This window comes from Calypte anna, chromosome 2, assembly GCF_003957555.1.
Source record: "Calypte anna isolate BGI_N300 chromosome 2, bCalAnn1_v1.p, whole genome shotgun sequence".
In the NCBI taxonomy this organism is placed as follows: Eukaryota; Metazoa; Chordata; class Aves; order Apodiformes; family Trochilidae; genus Calypte; species Calypte anna.
In genome coordinates, this window is record NC_044245.1 from 11,530,894 (window position 1) to 11,548,650 (window position 17,757).

Consider the following 17,757-nt stretch of genomic DNA (forward strand, 5'->3'; position numbering starts at 1 on the left):
CACCATTGACAGCTGTGTAAGAGGATGGGAGCTTGTAGAAGTACTGGGAAGTTGCAGAAGGTGCCAAAAATATTCTGAATGCCAATCAGAACAGCTGACAAAGTGATCGAAGTATTAACAAAGTGCTTACCACAAAATACTTCCATAGTTGAAATGTCTCAGGTTTTTTGTTGTTCATTTTTTTTTCTTCTTTTTTTTTCTTTTTTTCTTTTTAACTATTTCTACTCTAAGAATTTTCTTAAAATATTTTTGGTAGTTAATATGGAATGTATTATTCTGCTGAAAAGGTTTCTGGAAGGGGAGAGCTTTATTTTATCTAATTTAAAAATTCTAGTTTATCACAATTGTTTTTATACAAGACACTATAGATACATCTTGTAGTTTATAATCTAAAAATAAAATCTCATCAAAATACTGTAGCTATTCTATTGTGGGCATCAATAAACAATGTATTTACTGTATATGGCTCTCCAAACATGATAAACCCTATACAAAGAGCATCTATCTTTATTGATAGGAACAGTTTCCCGTGTAAAGGAAATTACATGGAAAAATATGAGCCTTGCGTTGTTTGAAAAGTAACTCAGCTTGACAGTTCTGAGAAAATACCAAGACAATTATCACAAATCAGTAGCAGCGTGTTATATACAGATTTAAAGAGAATCACAGGAATAAAAAGAAAACAGTAGTTATATACTTGCAAATCCTGTCCTTTAAAAAACCAAAAGCTGAAAGAAATATACAGAGCAGTTGAAGGTTGATTCTGCAGTGGGACTGTCAAAGCTCAATTCTCCCATGACTGTGTTTTGTGCATTCTGATGAAATTTGGGATGGTTCAAATATGAGATTATATCAGACCCAGCTACACTTATGGAGAAAATTTTTTAAACTGTTGGGTGCTACTCATCTCCTGACTGAAAAAAAACACCTGCTTTTCAGGCTACAGATGAATATGAGTAATAATACTTGGCATGTACACAAAGCTAGAATCTGAAAACTCTTACGTTAAGGCCTTACCCAAGCCTGTAGTTGTATCTTCATTTACATCAGTTGGACTATGTGAGGAGGCAGAGCTAACTGCAAGAGTGACAGAATCTGGCTCACGATGTTGCATATGACCAGAGGATTTTGTTCCTGCCAAGTTCCATAGATGTGGAGCAGGTATTATTATCCCCATTTGGCAGATGGAGAAACTGGGGCAGGAATGAGCCAAGTATCAGCTGTGAATATTCTCTCCAGTTTGGGGTATCTTCCCTGTGGCTACCCAACCCAGCAATTTCTCAGATGTACAGAACATCCTGAGCTCACACCCACTTAATTTAGAGCACTGGATCCTCACTACCTTTGAAATCTGAGGCTCTGGGTCCCGGCTCCAGCTGATTTTAGGCAGCTACCTGAAGCTCCAGAGCTGGGGGCATCATCACATTGGTCTTCATGGCAGCCCCTGCAGAGCTGGGCATCTCTGCAAGCAGCCTAGGGTGGAATCACCCTTTTGAAGAGCATCTGCATCCTGGCTGGTGTCTAAGATGTAACAAAATTGCCCTGAATAATTAAAATTTGCACTGTGCAAAATCTGTGGCCAGAACTGAAGATTTTGTGGGAAGTGGTTTGTCCAAGGCGTCAGAGGGAATACATGTGAAAACCAAAGGAATTCTGGTGCTTGGCTTTGTGCTCAGAGCCAGCAGTGGAACACAGTTTACAAATGCTGCATACCTTTGAGATCCAAATTCTTTCTCAGATTTAGGCAGCTAACAGGAAGATTTTTGCATAGACATTAGGCACCTTTTTTTTTGTGGATGATTATGGATGCTCTGAGACCTGCTGTCATGTCATGTGCCTGGGGTACCTTGCTCACTATTTTCCATTATTCAGTGATGTCTCTTGCACTGATTGTGTGACAGAAAACAAACTCTGCTTTGGGTTCAGATGGGCAGCTCACTAGCACCTCAAATCAGTAATAATCAACAGCAAGAAACAATGAAAAGCAGAATCTCTATGGGGGTGGCATTGTAATTTGGGCAGGTACATTCTTGGGAAGTGATCATGAAAAAGCAGTTTTCTAAAGTTGAGTTCAGTGCATCAGACACATTTCTAATTATGTATTTCCAATACAGAATTAAAAGCAAATATTCCCATTTAGTTTGCTATTAAATCTCAAACCCCTCTGATTCTCTCGGCATCCTGCCTCTCCCTCTCTCCAGCTGATTTGATCTGGTCATGTAGCAAAGGTGTCAAGTGACTTATACAGTTAGTAGAAACTGATCTTGCTCTGGGGGTTTCTTCACCCAGGTGCCCAGACCAGCTTTCTGAAAAGCTTTAAACAGCTGCTGCTTGACAGACTGGTACGTCTGAGCCACCAGCTTCGCCTCGCTGTACACTGATGGCATCTCTCCATGGCTTGGTGTTCGTGTGCTCAGCTGCAGAACAAAAACCAGGAAAGGGGAAAAAAACCACAGTAATAGTAATAAAAAAAATCAACTGACAAGCCAAAAGAAACAGAAGGCTCCAGTAGCTGTATAATCTTCCCGACCGCATCTCATAAGCAACAAACAAACAAACTAGCACTGTGGTTTGAGTGTTTGCTTTTGGTTTAAGAATGAAAAAACAGGGAAGCAATAAATGCCTGTGACAGTTTCAAGCCATTGTGAAGAGGAACAGCATAAACAGCTTTGTCTTGGAGTGGACATAGACAGTAGCAAATCTTGGTGTGCTTTACAAAAGTAAAAAAAAGCCTACTTCTCAGTTATGATGATTTTTAGGAAAGAAAGGAGAAAGAATATTTTCAATGAATCTTTATAGAATATGTTCAGGTTAGCCTGGGAAGCAGAACAGCTCAGTGCTTCCGAGTGATGCCAAGAGATACAAGGAGGGTGCTCTCCTGCACTCTCCTGTTTTCTCTACTTAGTATGTTACCTTAAGAAGTGCTGTGAAATCTAAACAGGACAGGGCAGAAGCTAGGTGACAAGATTTGTGCTGGTAAGGAAAAACTGGGACTGTGGAGCTGCCCACTGGGAGCTGCCTGGGAAGAGAGTGAGATCTGTCCACATCCTCTCATCACCCAGAGCACACAGGTGGGAGCCAGCACCCTTCACTTTGCTTAAGAACTAAATAAACAAGCTCCTATGACCTGCCCAAGGCTTAACAGCACTGAACCAGTAGGCAGGCTTTGACATTACATGAAAGAAACCAATGTCTGGAAAATGCTTCAGGGCAAGCAGACAGGGCTGGACAGAAACTCCAACGCTTATAAACCAGGGAAATGATACTGTGTAGGAAAAAGCACTCTCAAAGCACAGCCTTGGGAAGAAAATAACACTTTTTTCCTTCTTTCTAAAAGGGAAAGATTCTGAAAGACAGACTAAAGGAAAGACAAAAGCACAGACTGACATGAGCTGATCTGGTTCAGGTGTCACCATCACACCATAGGTTGTACTGACCCAGCTGGCAAGGGAGGGTGGTGCTGCCAGCTGGGCATCAATGGGCCACAAGCTGTCCTGGCAAGTAGTGGTTCACCTTCAGCTGCCTCTGTATTGCCCAGACATAGACAACAATGATATTATCAAACTCTTCATTTCATCAGAAGTGCCCTGTTCGGCCATGAGTTGCTCCCTCCTGCTCACCACATCCCCATCCCCTGTTCCATCCAGGTGCAGTTCAGCTCTCCTAGCCATAGTCCTGGCCACAGCCTGCTTTGGGCCCAACTGCTCCCAGGCTTTGTTCCAATGAGAATCCCTCCATTTTGGGGGCAGAAGGAGTGCTTCACACTCCCCTTCCCATGCCACCTGCTAGGCAAGAAATGGGCTGGGACCTGTGCCACTGAACTGTGACTAAGCCGTGGGCATGAAGCCCAGACTGGTCCCTTCTGCTCCACCAGGGTTCAAGGTTCCTGCTAGGGAACCACTGCCTGGGTTGGCATGAATCCCAACAGCCTCCTTCCATGGGGTGTCCTGCAGAGCAGAAAAAACCCTTTGGGCTTGTCCTCATACCTCATCTGCCTGTCCCTTTGCCTTCCAGAATTACTTTGTTGGTGTAAGTGGCTCCATACTTCTGGAACATCACTGCCTTTTTCTCTTTCACTCACTTCCCAATAGTAAAAAAGATTTCTGCACATAATAGAATATCTTTTTCTTGTCCTCATCTTGTCCATGCTTTACATGTTATCCAGAACAATTCTGGACCAACCTTCTTACAGTAAACTAATAGACTACTAGTCAGCTAACTTGGGTGATATGGGAACACTAAACTCTAGTGGAACAATGAAGTGAGGTAGATGCCTCCAAGGCAATCAGACTTAGCACTCTCTTGGCCTTTGCTCATCTGAGCATGGCTCCATCACCAGGGACAGTCAGAAAACCCATCCCAAAAACTCTCTCCAAACCTGCCTGCATTTTAGCTCTTGTCTTTCTCTGGACTCTTGGCTCTCACAGCTGACTCTGCAGGCTCTAGTCTCCTTATCCCCTTCCAGGCTCTGCCAGGAGGGACACAGGACACTTGTGGAATCTGCAGCTTCATCACGAGATTGATAAAAAAGAGAGCTGACTCTGAGGGAAGGACCAGCCCACCTCAGGCTGGTGGCATTGTCCTCGCTGTACCTCAGACCTACCTTGCCATGAAGCTTTGCCCACCGAGTGAAGAACATGTGCTTGCAGAGCCGTGAGGGACTCCCACAAGTCCTCTTCCCCGTCATAGCATTGATCACTTCCAAGTCCGTGTTCCCCACAATCCAGTTCACACTGAAGCCAGGAGATTTTCCGGGCTGACGAGCATCAGCGTGGCTAACCCCTGGCAGACAAGGGAGAGAAGGACACCAGTAACACCCAGTGCTTAAAACCTTCAGAGGCTGCTAACATGTGGTGGGGCATTGTAGAGCATGAAGCCTCCTTGAGCAGACACTCTGACATTGTGCACTGCACATTTAACTCATGTTGTCACCGTTAGTTAAATGTTACCAGCCTGAGTACCTTACACAGACATAATTTAGCAATTCCTATAGATCTTTTTCTACCTTGCAGGCAAATTTATGTTAGCCTAAGGAAAACCTTTAAATTGTAGATCCTGGTGTTGACAGCAGTGTTATGGTTGTGGAGTGAAACCTTTCAGAAAGGCTTTGACAGGGTAACTGGTCTTAAAATGTACTAAGCAGCAAAGTGCTTTTGCCATGAGTTCCTCGAGGTGAACTTCCTACTGTCCTGTGTATTTATGTGCTCTCTGCTGCTAGGGTCTTGATTGTGACAGGAACCCTGAATTATAGGGAGTACAAACAGGAGATAAGAAAATGTGAAAAACATTTCATCATTAGAAAGAGTTTATAAGATCCAAGCCAATAATGATCTTGTAAACATCACAGAGCTACAGAGAAAACTCTTGTTCCTCACCTTGTTTCTGCCTGAAAGATTCCTACCTTGTATGGGTTCAACAATCACTTCAGTAGCTAGTTAGTGTCCTATGGCAACATTTTGGATAGCATTAAGTGGAAAGCATCTTAATTCACTTTAGACAGCAATAATGAAAATGGTTTTGAACACTTGGTTTGACTGCATGACCTATTCACACAGCTAGTTCTGGACATCTGAACCATATGCTGGAATCCTCTGCCTACACAGACAGACCTGGAGTTGTTGTAGCAAGTCCAAAGCAGGGCCAAAAAAATAAGTGTGTGATAGAGCACTATGAGGAAAAGCTGAGAGTTTGGTTTGTTCCAGCCTGGAGAAGAGAAGACTCTAGGGAGATCTTTTCAGCCTTTCCATCTTTAAAGGGGGCTTATAAAGAAGATGGGGATAAACTTTTTAGCAGGGCATGTTGTCACAGGACAAGGGGTGATTGTTTTAAACTAAAAGGTGGTAGATTTAGACTAGACATAGAAAGGAATCTTTTACAGTGAGGGTGGTGAAACACCAGAATAGGTTGTCATGGTGTATGCCACATTCCTGGAAACATTCAGGATCAGGTTGGAGGGGGCCCTGAGCAACCTGATCTAGTTGAAGATGTTGTTGCTCATTACAGGGGGATTAGACTAGATGACCTTCAAAAGTCCCTTCCAACCCAAACTATTCTCTAAATCTATAACTGTATGGGTGAGATCTCCCTTGGCTGCAAGATCAGGTGTGGATGTGTACATGGGAGTTATTTTTTATCAAGTAAATCTCTGTCTGTTCTTAACCATCTAATGCATTCAAAGTTTTCATGACTTTTGTAGCTTTCTCATTTCTTGTACCTAAAACTAGGGAAGGAATAGTCTTTGCAAGTAAAAAAGAGGAATAAATAAAGTGGTTGGTTTATTTTCCAGAACAGGATAAAGGCAACCAAGTGAGTTCTGCTTTGCTCTGTTCATTAATGTTTCTGAGAGCAAAGAATCAACACTAGGAGCTTCCAAGACTGGAAAAGACAGTGACCTGAAGCTGTTTGAATATTTTGGAGAAAGTGGGCATTGGATGATGTATCTGAAGCCAGCTGTCAATTCCCTTTCTACTAATCTGCTGTGTAGGCCACTAGCCTGCAAACCTGGAACACAAAAGCCACTGTAGTGGGCAGGCAGGTGGGGATTGTGCTGGTGGGCAGGGTCTGGCTGGCACAGCCACCCTGGGACAGGCCAATGCCAGGGCTGGATCCGTTTCCATGTGTCAGGTTCCACCAGGGCCTGGGCCTAAAGCAGCTCCAGCAACAGCTCCTGGTTTGCACAGCTTGATGAGGAACTGCTTCCATTGCTCCTGAGTGGATGTCAACAGAAAAAGGTCCTTTGCATTTGCTGCTGAAGGACTTCAAAGAATATTTGCAGAGATGGAGAAGCACTGATACTGGTGTTTCAGAGAGGAGGAGATAAAAGAAGACAGATCAAAGCCTGTCCTTTCCAAAGTGCTTCTTGCACCCTGTAGGCATTTGCTGATCTCAGGCAGAACAGGAGGAGATGGGAGCTGGTGGAAACTCGGCATCCATTGCTACATTTAAACATGAGAAGCTTGGCAAGCCCCAGAATAACAGCAGGGAGAGGTGGAGGGCTGCTAAGGGTGACTCGTGGAGGAGATGCTGCCTCTGCAGGCAGCTTCTGCCTCCTGCCTGGGGCTTCTCAGCATCATAGGAAGCTGGTGGGGGACATTGGCCCTCTGCTTCTTCCAGTGGGGTTAAGGAGGAATCTGCAAGAGCCAGATGTGAATGAGTACACACAGAGAGCGGCCACTGAATTAGAAAAAAAAATTGTGACAAAACTACTTTGTGTCGTAGCAAAGATGGAATTGCAGAAATCAAGCCAGTCACTGGGACTGAACTTACTACCATGTGTAGAAGAGAAGTGCAGCTAACCTCACCCAGGATTTGTAAACACATTCCTGTTGTATTAATACCTCCTTCAATTTTTTCCCCTCCTTAGATAACAGATCAGTCTGCATCTAAAACTCCAGTTCACCTAGGCAACAGGATATAAACTGAGAGCATGAAAATCAGATAGCTCTCCAATGCCATTTAAATGCTTTTGTACAAAACAAGATGCAAACAGATAAAAATCAACAGTTTGACACTATGTACCACTCTTTGTCAAGATAGCATCCAAAAGCTTAGAGGAACTGAGTGCCAAAAATCATGATGACAAACACCCTGAGTGCAAAGTTGCCACAGGCCACTAAATAAATAAAAATTTGCTGTATAAAACCCACAACAAATAAACATGTTGTGAAAACACTGATCAGAGGAAAACAAGAAAAGGCTGCAGGGAGGACACAACAGGCTGTGGGTGCCCGTGAGAAGGGGGCTGTAAACTTCTGCCCAGCCTGAGGCTGACCCCTGCCCTTGGTGGCCACTGTGAGGTTGCTCCAGTGCCTGCAAAATCCTCTGGTTTGGCTTTCATAATTTCTCTTCCTGGTTGACATATGTAAGTACATATATTTAGGAATCAGAAGATATTTTCACATCATTTCCTGAACACAAGAGAAGAGGCTTTAAAGAAAAGAACCATGAGACTCATGACAGATGCAAATATAGAGTCTAGATATATTCTCTGACTACTGTTTTTCATCCTTATAAAACACTTTTTAAATGTTTCTCTTTAGACAAATAATTTTTCTAATTTTATTTGAAAGGTATCACTCAAATAACGTAGATAATTTTTTAAATGTAAAACATCTTTGTTAAAACCAACAGAGCAAAGAATACAATAGGAGATTGTAGAAACTGGAAGGAAAGGTCTTTGTACAAATAATATGAACTTGAGTATTGTGGGATATGAACTGAATATTTCCTTATTTTCTTCTCCTAGCAAAACCTCATGCCTCTTCAGAATATCCTTTAGAATGTCGTCTGTCTTAAGAAAAAAGGAAATAAAAATGGCACAGAGCTTTTATTTCTTCTAAAAAAAAAAAAGAGTAATGAAAGAGAATGAGTGGACTTCTATCTGGCTGGGACAGGTGTGAGTGGAAAACTTCAATGAATTTTTTTCTGTGAGGCCATGGAGTTACCTCAGGTTCTGTCATCACACCAGTGACTGCTCTCCACTGAAATGTTTGTGTCGTTATGATCAGTGACCAAAGAGTTGGCATCCTCATCACTGAAGGACTACTGCAATTTGAAATCCCTACCTGGCCTGGTCTCTGAGGTGAGTGTGGGAGGCAGGGTTGTCTGGCTGAGGCTGCTGAGTCTGGTCTCTTAACCCATTAGCTATGACTTTTGCTAGGTGCCCATCTCCTTACACACCGGATATGCTGTTGGCAGTTTTCCAGGTAAGGGAAAGGCAACACAAGCCTCAGTGATGGAAGTTTAAAGCAGTATTGGCTCCCAGGGATTTGTGGGGGTGGGAAGATTACAAATAACATCTTTACAGACAAAAACAATATAGACAGAGGGTGACAGATTCCTCCCACTGCTTCTCCCGGGCTGAAGAAAACTCACAAACATAACTGAAAGCAAAACAAAAGCTTTTTCCAAACAGAAGACTCTGGGAAGGTGGAAGCTGATATTTAAAGTGACACAAGGGCCCCTCTGATGCATTTCTAATTCTCTGGCAATGACTCTTGGACATAACTACACACTTGGGCCAAATACGAACCATTACTTTTATTCTGCAAGGCCAACCCAGCAAAGCAAAAGCTGTTCTGTGGTTAAATCTCTTACTAAATCACTTGTTTTCAGTCCTCCAGCAGTTCAGTAGGGTTTTGCTGTGCATCCTGCAGACACAGTGGAAGTGGGGATGATTTTGATCTGAATGGACTAGTGGACTTCCAGTGGTTTTGGTGAGACACAGGAACAGCTTCTTCTCAGGGAGTCTGCAAATGCCTCATCCTTGGCAGTGTTCAAGGCCAGGCTGCATGGGGCTTTTAGCAACCTGGTCTAGTGGGAGGTGTCTCTGCCTATGTAGGGGTGCTGGGGACCTTTAAGGTCCTTTCCAACCCAACTGTTCTATCATTCCATGAAAAGGACTTAGGGCTGGTACAGGATGAGATCAGCTTCCCCAGTAGGAGATGCAGAGGCTTCTGGCAGATAGAGGAGTGTTGCTGAAATATGGGAGGTTTGGTAAGTGGGGAGATTTTTCCTGATCAGCTTCGAGTCCTTTCTTCCTCCCCATGATGTAGTGTGGGAAAGAAGAGTGGGCTGCTTGTGCCCAGTCTGGGCCAGAGCAGGAGGGACAGCGGGGAACATAAGGTAGAGGAGGAGTGTGGAGCAATTTCCTGCATGCTTGCATATCATGGTCTTTGGATAGATGCACTGAAGAGTTAAAAAATAGAGCTAAACTGTTCAAATAAAGATAAGCCTTTTGACCAACTCACCTTACAACGTGTACATGCACATCACACTTGTCAGACATACTAAACCACACAGAACCTGAGAATTTCCCCTGTGGCTAAACTATCACTTCTGCTTCAGCCAAACTTATTTTGTCACAAGGACACAGTATATATAAAAAAAAATAATAAATAAATAATAGTAAAAAAGAACATGAAATAGAAAAGGAGAAAAAAATAGAAAAAGAATAAACCAGTACTTCCCTGACTGAGGAATCTCGAGGGCTTTGTAAGGCAATGCTGCACTCTCCTAAACTATCCTGACCTTCCAACTTTGTAACCCTGAAATCATATTGGTGTCTCGAGGAATCCTTCTGAACAAAAAGTCTAAGAGTAAAATAAGGGTCTAATATTACTCAAAGCTGGTGGCCCACACCACTCACAAGCTTCATAAGGATCTGAAGACACTCAACACTTTGTGGGATTTTCCTGGGATGAGGCTGGACAGCTGCTGCCTGCATGGGGGTCAAGAAAGTGGGGGCCAGGGGATGAAGAAGAAAGGACAAGAGAGCTGGGGCAGGGACAAGGAGAAGTGGCAAGGAGAAGTGGTGGCAGTGAAGGCAGCCTAGGAGATAGCTGGCAGGAGCCACATCAGATGCCTCCCTGCAATGGCTCCCTGATGCCTGCTGAGCAGGCAAGGTCTCCTGCATGAAAAAACCAGCCCTTTTCTTATGTCCATCTGCTCCAAACATGATGAAGGAGCAGGGGCTCTGAGTAAGAGGCACTGGTGGTGGGGATGCAGGCATAGCACCAGAGGTGTCAGGGCTGGTTCTCCTGGTCCTGCACGTTGGTGTGTTCATTGGGTGAGACACAGTGAGGTGGGAGAGACAGTTAAACCTAAAATTTTCTGAAAACTTCTTCCCTGACTTTCAGAAATCTTTTACTTAAGAATACACTTTTTTTCCACTTTGAGTATTCTTTGTACAGTCAGCCAGTCATCTTCTATACACTACTGTTACGTGGTTATGTGGTAACTGCACATAAAAAAAGATTTGGATTTAAAAGCACCAGTTTCCTCATTCTACAAATTCAAACTCTGCGGGGAAAAAAGAAAGCATGGGCTAATGGTTTACTTACAAACAAGCAAACTTTCCTGTTGGTGATCAGCACAATTAGAGATGGGAGAGGGGCTCATTTGTCTTGCAGGCAGGTGTTTGCTTACCACTGAGAAGCAGCTGATTGCGCCGGTATGAAGCTGGCAGCTGACCAATGTCTTCTATTCTATGGCTCATTACCCGGGAAAGGTGACCAGTGTGATAGAGGCTTCCCACAATGATGCTGTGCAAGTACATGGGTTCGATGAAGGAGCTGAGGAGAGCACCTTGGAGCCCAAGGATGTTCCATCTGGAAAAGAAATTCAGGAGCAATAAAACACATGGGTGGAGGAAGGGGATCAAGAGAGCTGCTCTTGCAAAATCAGCAAAGGCCTGCGTATGGGTTGGAGGAATGAGGGATGGAACCACCCCTGTCCCTGTCCTGTGATGCCTGAAGCACTGCACTGTTGGGTTATTATACACCTGGGACTGATTCCCCCCCTGTGAAGGTTTCAGATTACTGTGATGCCACTGACTTAAAGGATGTATTTCTGTCTTGTGTTATTGCAAATAGAAACCTCCTGTTGAGAGCTATTCTTTATAGAAGCATTTTGTGTTTGACAACCATTCATTTAGCGTGTATTTAGCAGAATTTTAATTTCTTTCTGAATCTCTAATGTTGCACTTGCAATGAATGGTAGAGCTAAAATGCTTGCTTTGTAATTCTACCTTTATTTACTATTTGTCATATGTTTATATGATCTAGTTACAGAGCTAAGAAAACACATGACTTAGGTGGCCAAAATTCTCCCAAAAAGTTGTGAATAATTTTTAAAAGCCTCCCAGGCTGACATGTCCTTACACAAACAACCATGCATATATGATGACATCAATAAAAATCAAATCCTGTTCCTGAAGGGGGGAAAAACAGCTTTTCATCAATTTGGTTTGTAACTAATAGTTTGACCTGTTCAGAGTGATGGACATATCTCACTCTGTTGATGCCTTAAAATGGTGGTGGAAATATTGGGGCCTTCAGTCTGTTAATGACTGTGAGCCATACTCCTGCTGTTTGATTAGTTGCCAGAACTGTTGTGCCCTTTAATAGCCTAAAATTTTTTTCCATCAAGCTAAACAGCAATATCACAGGATACTTGCTTTAAATTCTTCAGGGAAGGGGTAGTTGGTAAAAAACCTGGAAAAACTAAAAAGGCAAAAGATGTCATGATGCAGGTACCTCAGCCCATCTAACAAGTTGTTCTCCACCACACAAACACTAACAAGATCTCCTCTGCTTCAATAATATTTTTATGTAAGTCGAATGCTGTCAATCTGTTTGAATAGTTTTGAGTTCAGGAGTTCAAACTGAAAACACTTCAGAAAATGTAGTTTTGGAGAGTGTATTTTGGCTCATTAAAAACCAAAACCCAGTCAACATTTGGAACTCTGTAGCTGACTGAAGGAAAAGGTAAGAGGTGCCTTCTATTTAAGGCAGCATCGAGTGGCTGCCATGCTAAATAATGTGTTTAAAGCACCATCTCCATCAGCAGCAAGCATTATGTAGCTAATTTCTTACATCATTGTTCTTTTCATTAATTAACATTTCTCAACCGTTAGTGCAATTATTGCAGTGCCTCCATGCTGTATGTCTCTTTTCATGATTAATAAGGAGTCATTATATTTCCCTTTCCTGAAGCAGTCAATTAACACGGAATACTTTCCATTAATTACTGAATGTTTAAAACCAGCATGCTGTACCTGGAGAGCAATCTGCTCTAGGAACCTGTGACACCAATTGCTTTAAAAAGTTCCCTTTAAATTTTATTCCAAAAACACAAGCAATTTAGCTGGCTATATTAATTTGCCTCCGAAGCAGGGCTGTGAATGAGAAACATCTTTTAATCTCATGCAAGAAAAGGCAGCCATCTGGCTGCTGAGGATTTCAGAGTCAGACTCTCCCTGTCTCCCTCTGTAAATGCAGGTCATTAAAGTAATGTGTTCATCTACATAAAACTCAAATGGAATATAAAAGGTAATATTTATATACAAACAGTTTAGTCCCACAATTTAAACAGTCATTGGTTTTTGGAAACATTTACTTTAGTCGATCAGATTTGCATAACTTCATTTGGGGGAAAAAAAGTGTGGTCATTCCTGCAAATAACATCAATTTTAAAGGAAAGAACTAGATGTGTCTCCAAGTAAATATCTTATCATGATGCAAAATTAATAATGCAAGCTTAAGTAAACGAGCTGACTTCAGCTAACAGTACTATGCCTCCAGCCAGCCTCTGAGGCAAGAAAAAAACCAATTAGACAGCGATGTTTTTGTCCAGATGGAAATTTGTAAGATATCAGTGTTGTTTCCAGCATTTGACATTTTCTTAAAAAAAAATATTGTGCATTTGTTTGAAGGAGAGAAAAAAGCAGCTAAACAGAAAAACAACATATGTTCAACCATATCTGAATTTTAGCAATATGCACATCACACTCAATAATCTGAGTTTTATCTACAAATATAGGGGATTGTGTTCAGATCATAAATTACAAAGTAATAATTAATATTTAATTTAAATTATTTGCTAGAAATCTGCCTTTTCTTTAGAGATATTTCTCTACCTACTTCTGAATGTGTCCACTCAATTGCATAAAGGAATTTGAATTTCAATGGAATTACATACATGGACATCATAGTATAAGCAAGATCAGATTATCCCCTATGCATTATAAGCACTTCACAAACATTAATTAATTCTCAGAGAGCTGCTGTGAGGTAAACCTCCATGGTTATACACCTGGGGGAACCAAGGCAGACAGGCAGTGTCATTTGCTGATCTGCTGCACTATTTGGAGGCAGAGCTGGAGTCCATGGTCCATGGCATCTGGATACAACAGTTGTTTCTCTGTGCAGTCCTCTTTTCCCATCCCAAAAGGACACCCAAAAGGCAATGAAATGTGTATATCTTACCCAGTAGGAAGCACTGTTGATGAACCTCAGAGTTTATTTTGTTAAAGGCTTTTTTAAAAAAAGATACTTTTTCTTGGTTGTTATTAAGAGCTTTAAGTCTTACTCACTTGGTGTGTTGTTAACCTCCTGTACCACAGGAGTGAGTTTTGGCTTCAGGGTATAAGTACATACAAGACAACTTGGATAGAGGGGCCAGACCAATACAACAAGGGAGAAGAAACATTACAAAGACTTCAGGGCATAAGAGCAAACCCTGCCTGATGTGTAGGAGGAGGTGTAAAAAGAGATTTTCTCAGACCCAGACAGCATCCTACAGCAGGAAGAAAAGAGAAATCAGGGAAAGTTCTGACACCAAGTAGGCAGTATTTGTTGGGGAGTGCTTATTAGGTCTTCCTGAGCAATGACAAGGCTGGTGTCTGCCATGGGGGTGGTGGGGAAATGGGCTGAGGGTGATGACACTGCCAACATTTCCTGGGACAACAAAGCAGAATCCATTCAGAGTAGAGGGGTGAAAAAGCAGAGAAGGAGCTTTGCTTTCCAGTCTAGTCCATGCTGGGCAGAGTGTTTTGCCATGTTTCATTCTGGAAAGCATCCCTCAGCATGTGCACTAAGTCAGCACAAGCCCTAAGAAAATAGGGGTCCTGTGCTGAGCTGGTCAAATGAGACTCTTGCACTGCTGCCTCTGTCCTTCAGAGCACAGTAAAAGCACATTAATGATGGGGGAATTTTTCATCTACTCATTCTGCTTCTGCACTCTGGATAAAAAGATCTGTCTGGGAGGGCAGGCAGTATTTTGCATAGAAAATAGATTTAAGTGACAAATATTTGGGGGAAAGATTTTTATCCTGTGTATTGTTCATCCCTTGACCAACATACATGGGTATTGACTGACTCAGCCCTTTGATATGTGAACTTCTATGTGACTATTTGCAGATGGAGGATATGGAAAGTTCTGTCTGAGCAGCAGAGAAACTATGAATAAGGGTGCTCATTTCTGAAGAAGCTATTTCTCTGTAGCCTCATTGAGGTCCATGAAAGTAGCTGTGTTACCATCTGTAACAAAGTGCTCTCTTCAAATGTAGCTTTTCAAAATAAAATTATTATTCAGAGCAATGCAGTGTTACATTTTGGGTTCTCAATATATCAAAGTGACTTTTTTCGCCATAAGGAAATATGCTGGATCATTCTGTATTTTCCTAATTGTACAAGATTTTAAGGGCTGCTTTCAAGGGCACACATCTCTCTAACAACTTCTATGCTGTGCGCTTTGTAATAACCCTTCCAATAAAGTGAAAATCAACCCACTGCTCCCTTAGTCACAGATCTTATTTAAAAAAGCCAAAATCTTCAGCAAGCCGGATCAATAAAACCAGACGTCTCCCCTTTCCACTTAAATGTAGGAGCTTTTGGTGCTTTAAATGGAAAGAAAGTCTGCCTTTCCTTTTGTTCAAACAGCAGATATTACTGCACTGTTTACAAAGACAAAATCCCACGTCCGGTTTTCAATATAAGATAATCCTTCAATAAATATATTTTCACCTGTTTGTCAATCATGGAAATGCCAGTGACGAGCTGGGAGGCATCCCAGAGCAGGAATCCTTCTTTTAATTAGATGCTGTGCTCTCCAGGCCCCTGATGAGGGGTGGGCTGGTGATGAGCCCTTGCTGAGTCCCCACACAGTTCCTGCACCCTGAGCAGCACAAATAAGGATGATAAAAATACTGTGGAAGGGGCTTGGGGGAAAACCTGTGAGGGGTGAAAGTTTGCAGCCCCACGTGGGTCTGCACGTGGCTCCTTGCCCATTGCTGAGACACCTGGATCCCCCTCTGTGAGTATTTCCAGCACTGGTTTACACATAGCATTACTCAGAGATAAATTCTCCCATGATTCTGCCTTGGAAACCCTTAGAAACTGAGATGTGGAGAAATTCACACGATACTTAAAAACCTCTCAGGAACCTGTGTCCCCCTGCCACTGAAGCTTGGTGAGACCAAAGTGCCTCCTCAGGATCTCTGGAAATCTTGCCCATTAGGAAGCACTGCTGATGAATCTCAAAGTTTATTTTGTTAAAGGCTTTTTTAAAAAAAAGATACCTTTTCTTGGTCGTTATTAAGAGCTTTAAGTCTTACTCACTTGGTGTGTTGTTAACCTCCTGTACCACAGTTTCTATTACCAATATTTCCAGCTATTCTCCACACAATATAAATTGTTATTCAGGGTGGCCAGTGCTCAGCAGAACACCTGTGGTGATCCTATTTATACAACCATTTATCAATTACTGGTTTGAGAACTGGAACTGGTGCGTTAGTTTTTGATCTGTATTTTAACAGTAGGTGGTTTATATATGTTTTCTGGAACATACTTTGTGGTGAAAGATTGAAATTGAAATCTCAGTCACACATAAAGAGGTTAAGAGAGATAACTACAAATCATGTGCACAAATCATCTCTAATTGAAGATCTGGCTGTGTTAATTGATTTTAATTTACATTAATATGCAGCCTTTGAAGTAGCTTTTCTTAAGAGTTACCTTGTCAGGCTCAGTCTTCTCTTAAAAATGGCTCTGGTCGACAGCCTAACACTAAAATAGATCTAAGAATGCCAACTTCCAACACCTCACTTTCAGTCTTGCATTTTTATATGCTACATTTAAATACAGCTTAATGTGCCAAAACCATCTTGTAAAATGCTACTTCAGAGTCCCACTGCTTATCCTGAAACAATGCCTTAAAACTACATAACCTTGCAATACTCTGAACATATTCTGAATAAAGATTCAATAAAGATTCCTTCCCATTCTCTAGCACACAGGCCCAAATAATCCACAAACCCGAGCCATAGGACAAGAATAAACTTTACTGCGAAGTTTGGAAGTCCTTTGTTACTGTATGTGTCATTTTACAGGCAAGGTATATAATTTAGATGTTCAAGGTCTTATTTAACCTCTGGGCTTAATGTCACTGTTTTTGTGAAGCATCAGGAAGTGGTGGCAAGAAAATACTTTTAAAGGTGACCTTTGTAAGAAAACAATTTCAAGGCCACAGCTTACAAAATAAACACTGAATTCTGCCTTTTATTTGTTGCATAAATATAGTGTTTGTCAGGATTGTTCCCTCCAAATCCTGCACCTTGGCAAAGTACATTCCCCAATCCTGCACCCTGCAAGAGAAGCTGCAGGTTTCCCCTTCTGACAGTGCACAAGAGCCATGGCTCATGTTTAAAGGTATGTCTATACACTACTAGTGTGAGTAGATGTAAGTCTGATGCCCAGAAAGCTGGCAGGTGTCTCCAGTAAATCCACCAGCTGGGTAGCCAGTGAGTGGGAACACTCTGCCCAAGCCATAGTTTAAGGTCTCTAGCCTCTTGCTAAGGTCTCTCAGGCAAGAAGGTCTTGGGAAAGAGCAGTGCACTGCAGAACTGTCTCTGATGGTACACCCAGATAAGAATTAATTTTTAAAAGATTCCTTCGTGTTGAGTGCTGGTATCAAGATCCTCACAATAATATGCATGCACATGGTAACAGGTGATGTGTTGACATAGGACCTGTTTATTTTATAGCTGTTATGTTATGTGCTGTGGGCCATGCTGGCTGCCCACTCCCAGCACTATTGCAGGTCTTTGCCAAACCATGGGCACTGGCAATCAATAAACCTTCCTGTGCAGCTGTTCAGGGGAGAGTACCCTGCTATATTGGACTGGCTGATGCTAGGAGAAATAATTTCTGAGAGATTTCCTGCATGGAAGAAGAAGAGACCTGGGTGATGATGAGACGTGTAAACTTGATTAGCATAGAGCAGGAAAGATTATGTGGAAGGAAGGTATGTGTTGTCAAACGGGGGGAAGGGTGGGCCTAGGGGATGAGCCATAGTGGAAGTAGACTGGTCTGAAGAGCAGACATTGATGCCATACTAGAATTTGTATGGAAGGGAAGGGGATTTATGACCTCTGTGATAGACTGAATTTCCACTAAAATTCAATCCAAAGGGGTGATG

The 17,757-nt window shown here is 42.2% G+C and overlaps 1 protein-coding gene across 1 annotated transcript in view; it reads right to left on the reverse strand.

Annotated features, from left to right (window-relative positions):
- Window positions 1–209: 209 nt before the first annotated feature.
- The window catches only part of ADARB2 (adenosine deaminase RNA specific B2 (inactive)), a 308,555-nt gene continuing 291,007 nt past the window's right edge, over window positions 210–17,757 (reverse strand). The window contains exons 8-10 of the mRNA XM_030445535.1: window positions 10,927–11,108; window positions 4,604–4,782; window positions 210–2,417 (exon numbers count right to left, since the gene is read on the reverse strand). Of these exons, the coding sequence (XP_030301395.1) occupies window positions 2,241–2,417; window positions 4,604–4,782; window positions 10,927–11,108 (538 nt within the window). The 3' untranslated portion in view covers window positions 210–2,240. The remainder of the gene's footprint in view (window positions 2,418–4,603; window positions 4,783–10,926; window positions 11,109–17,757) is intronic.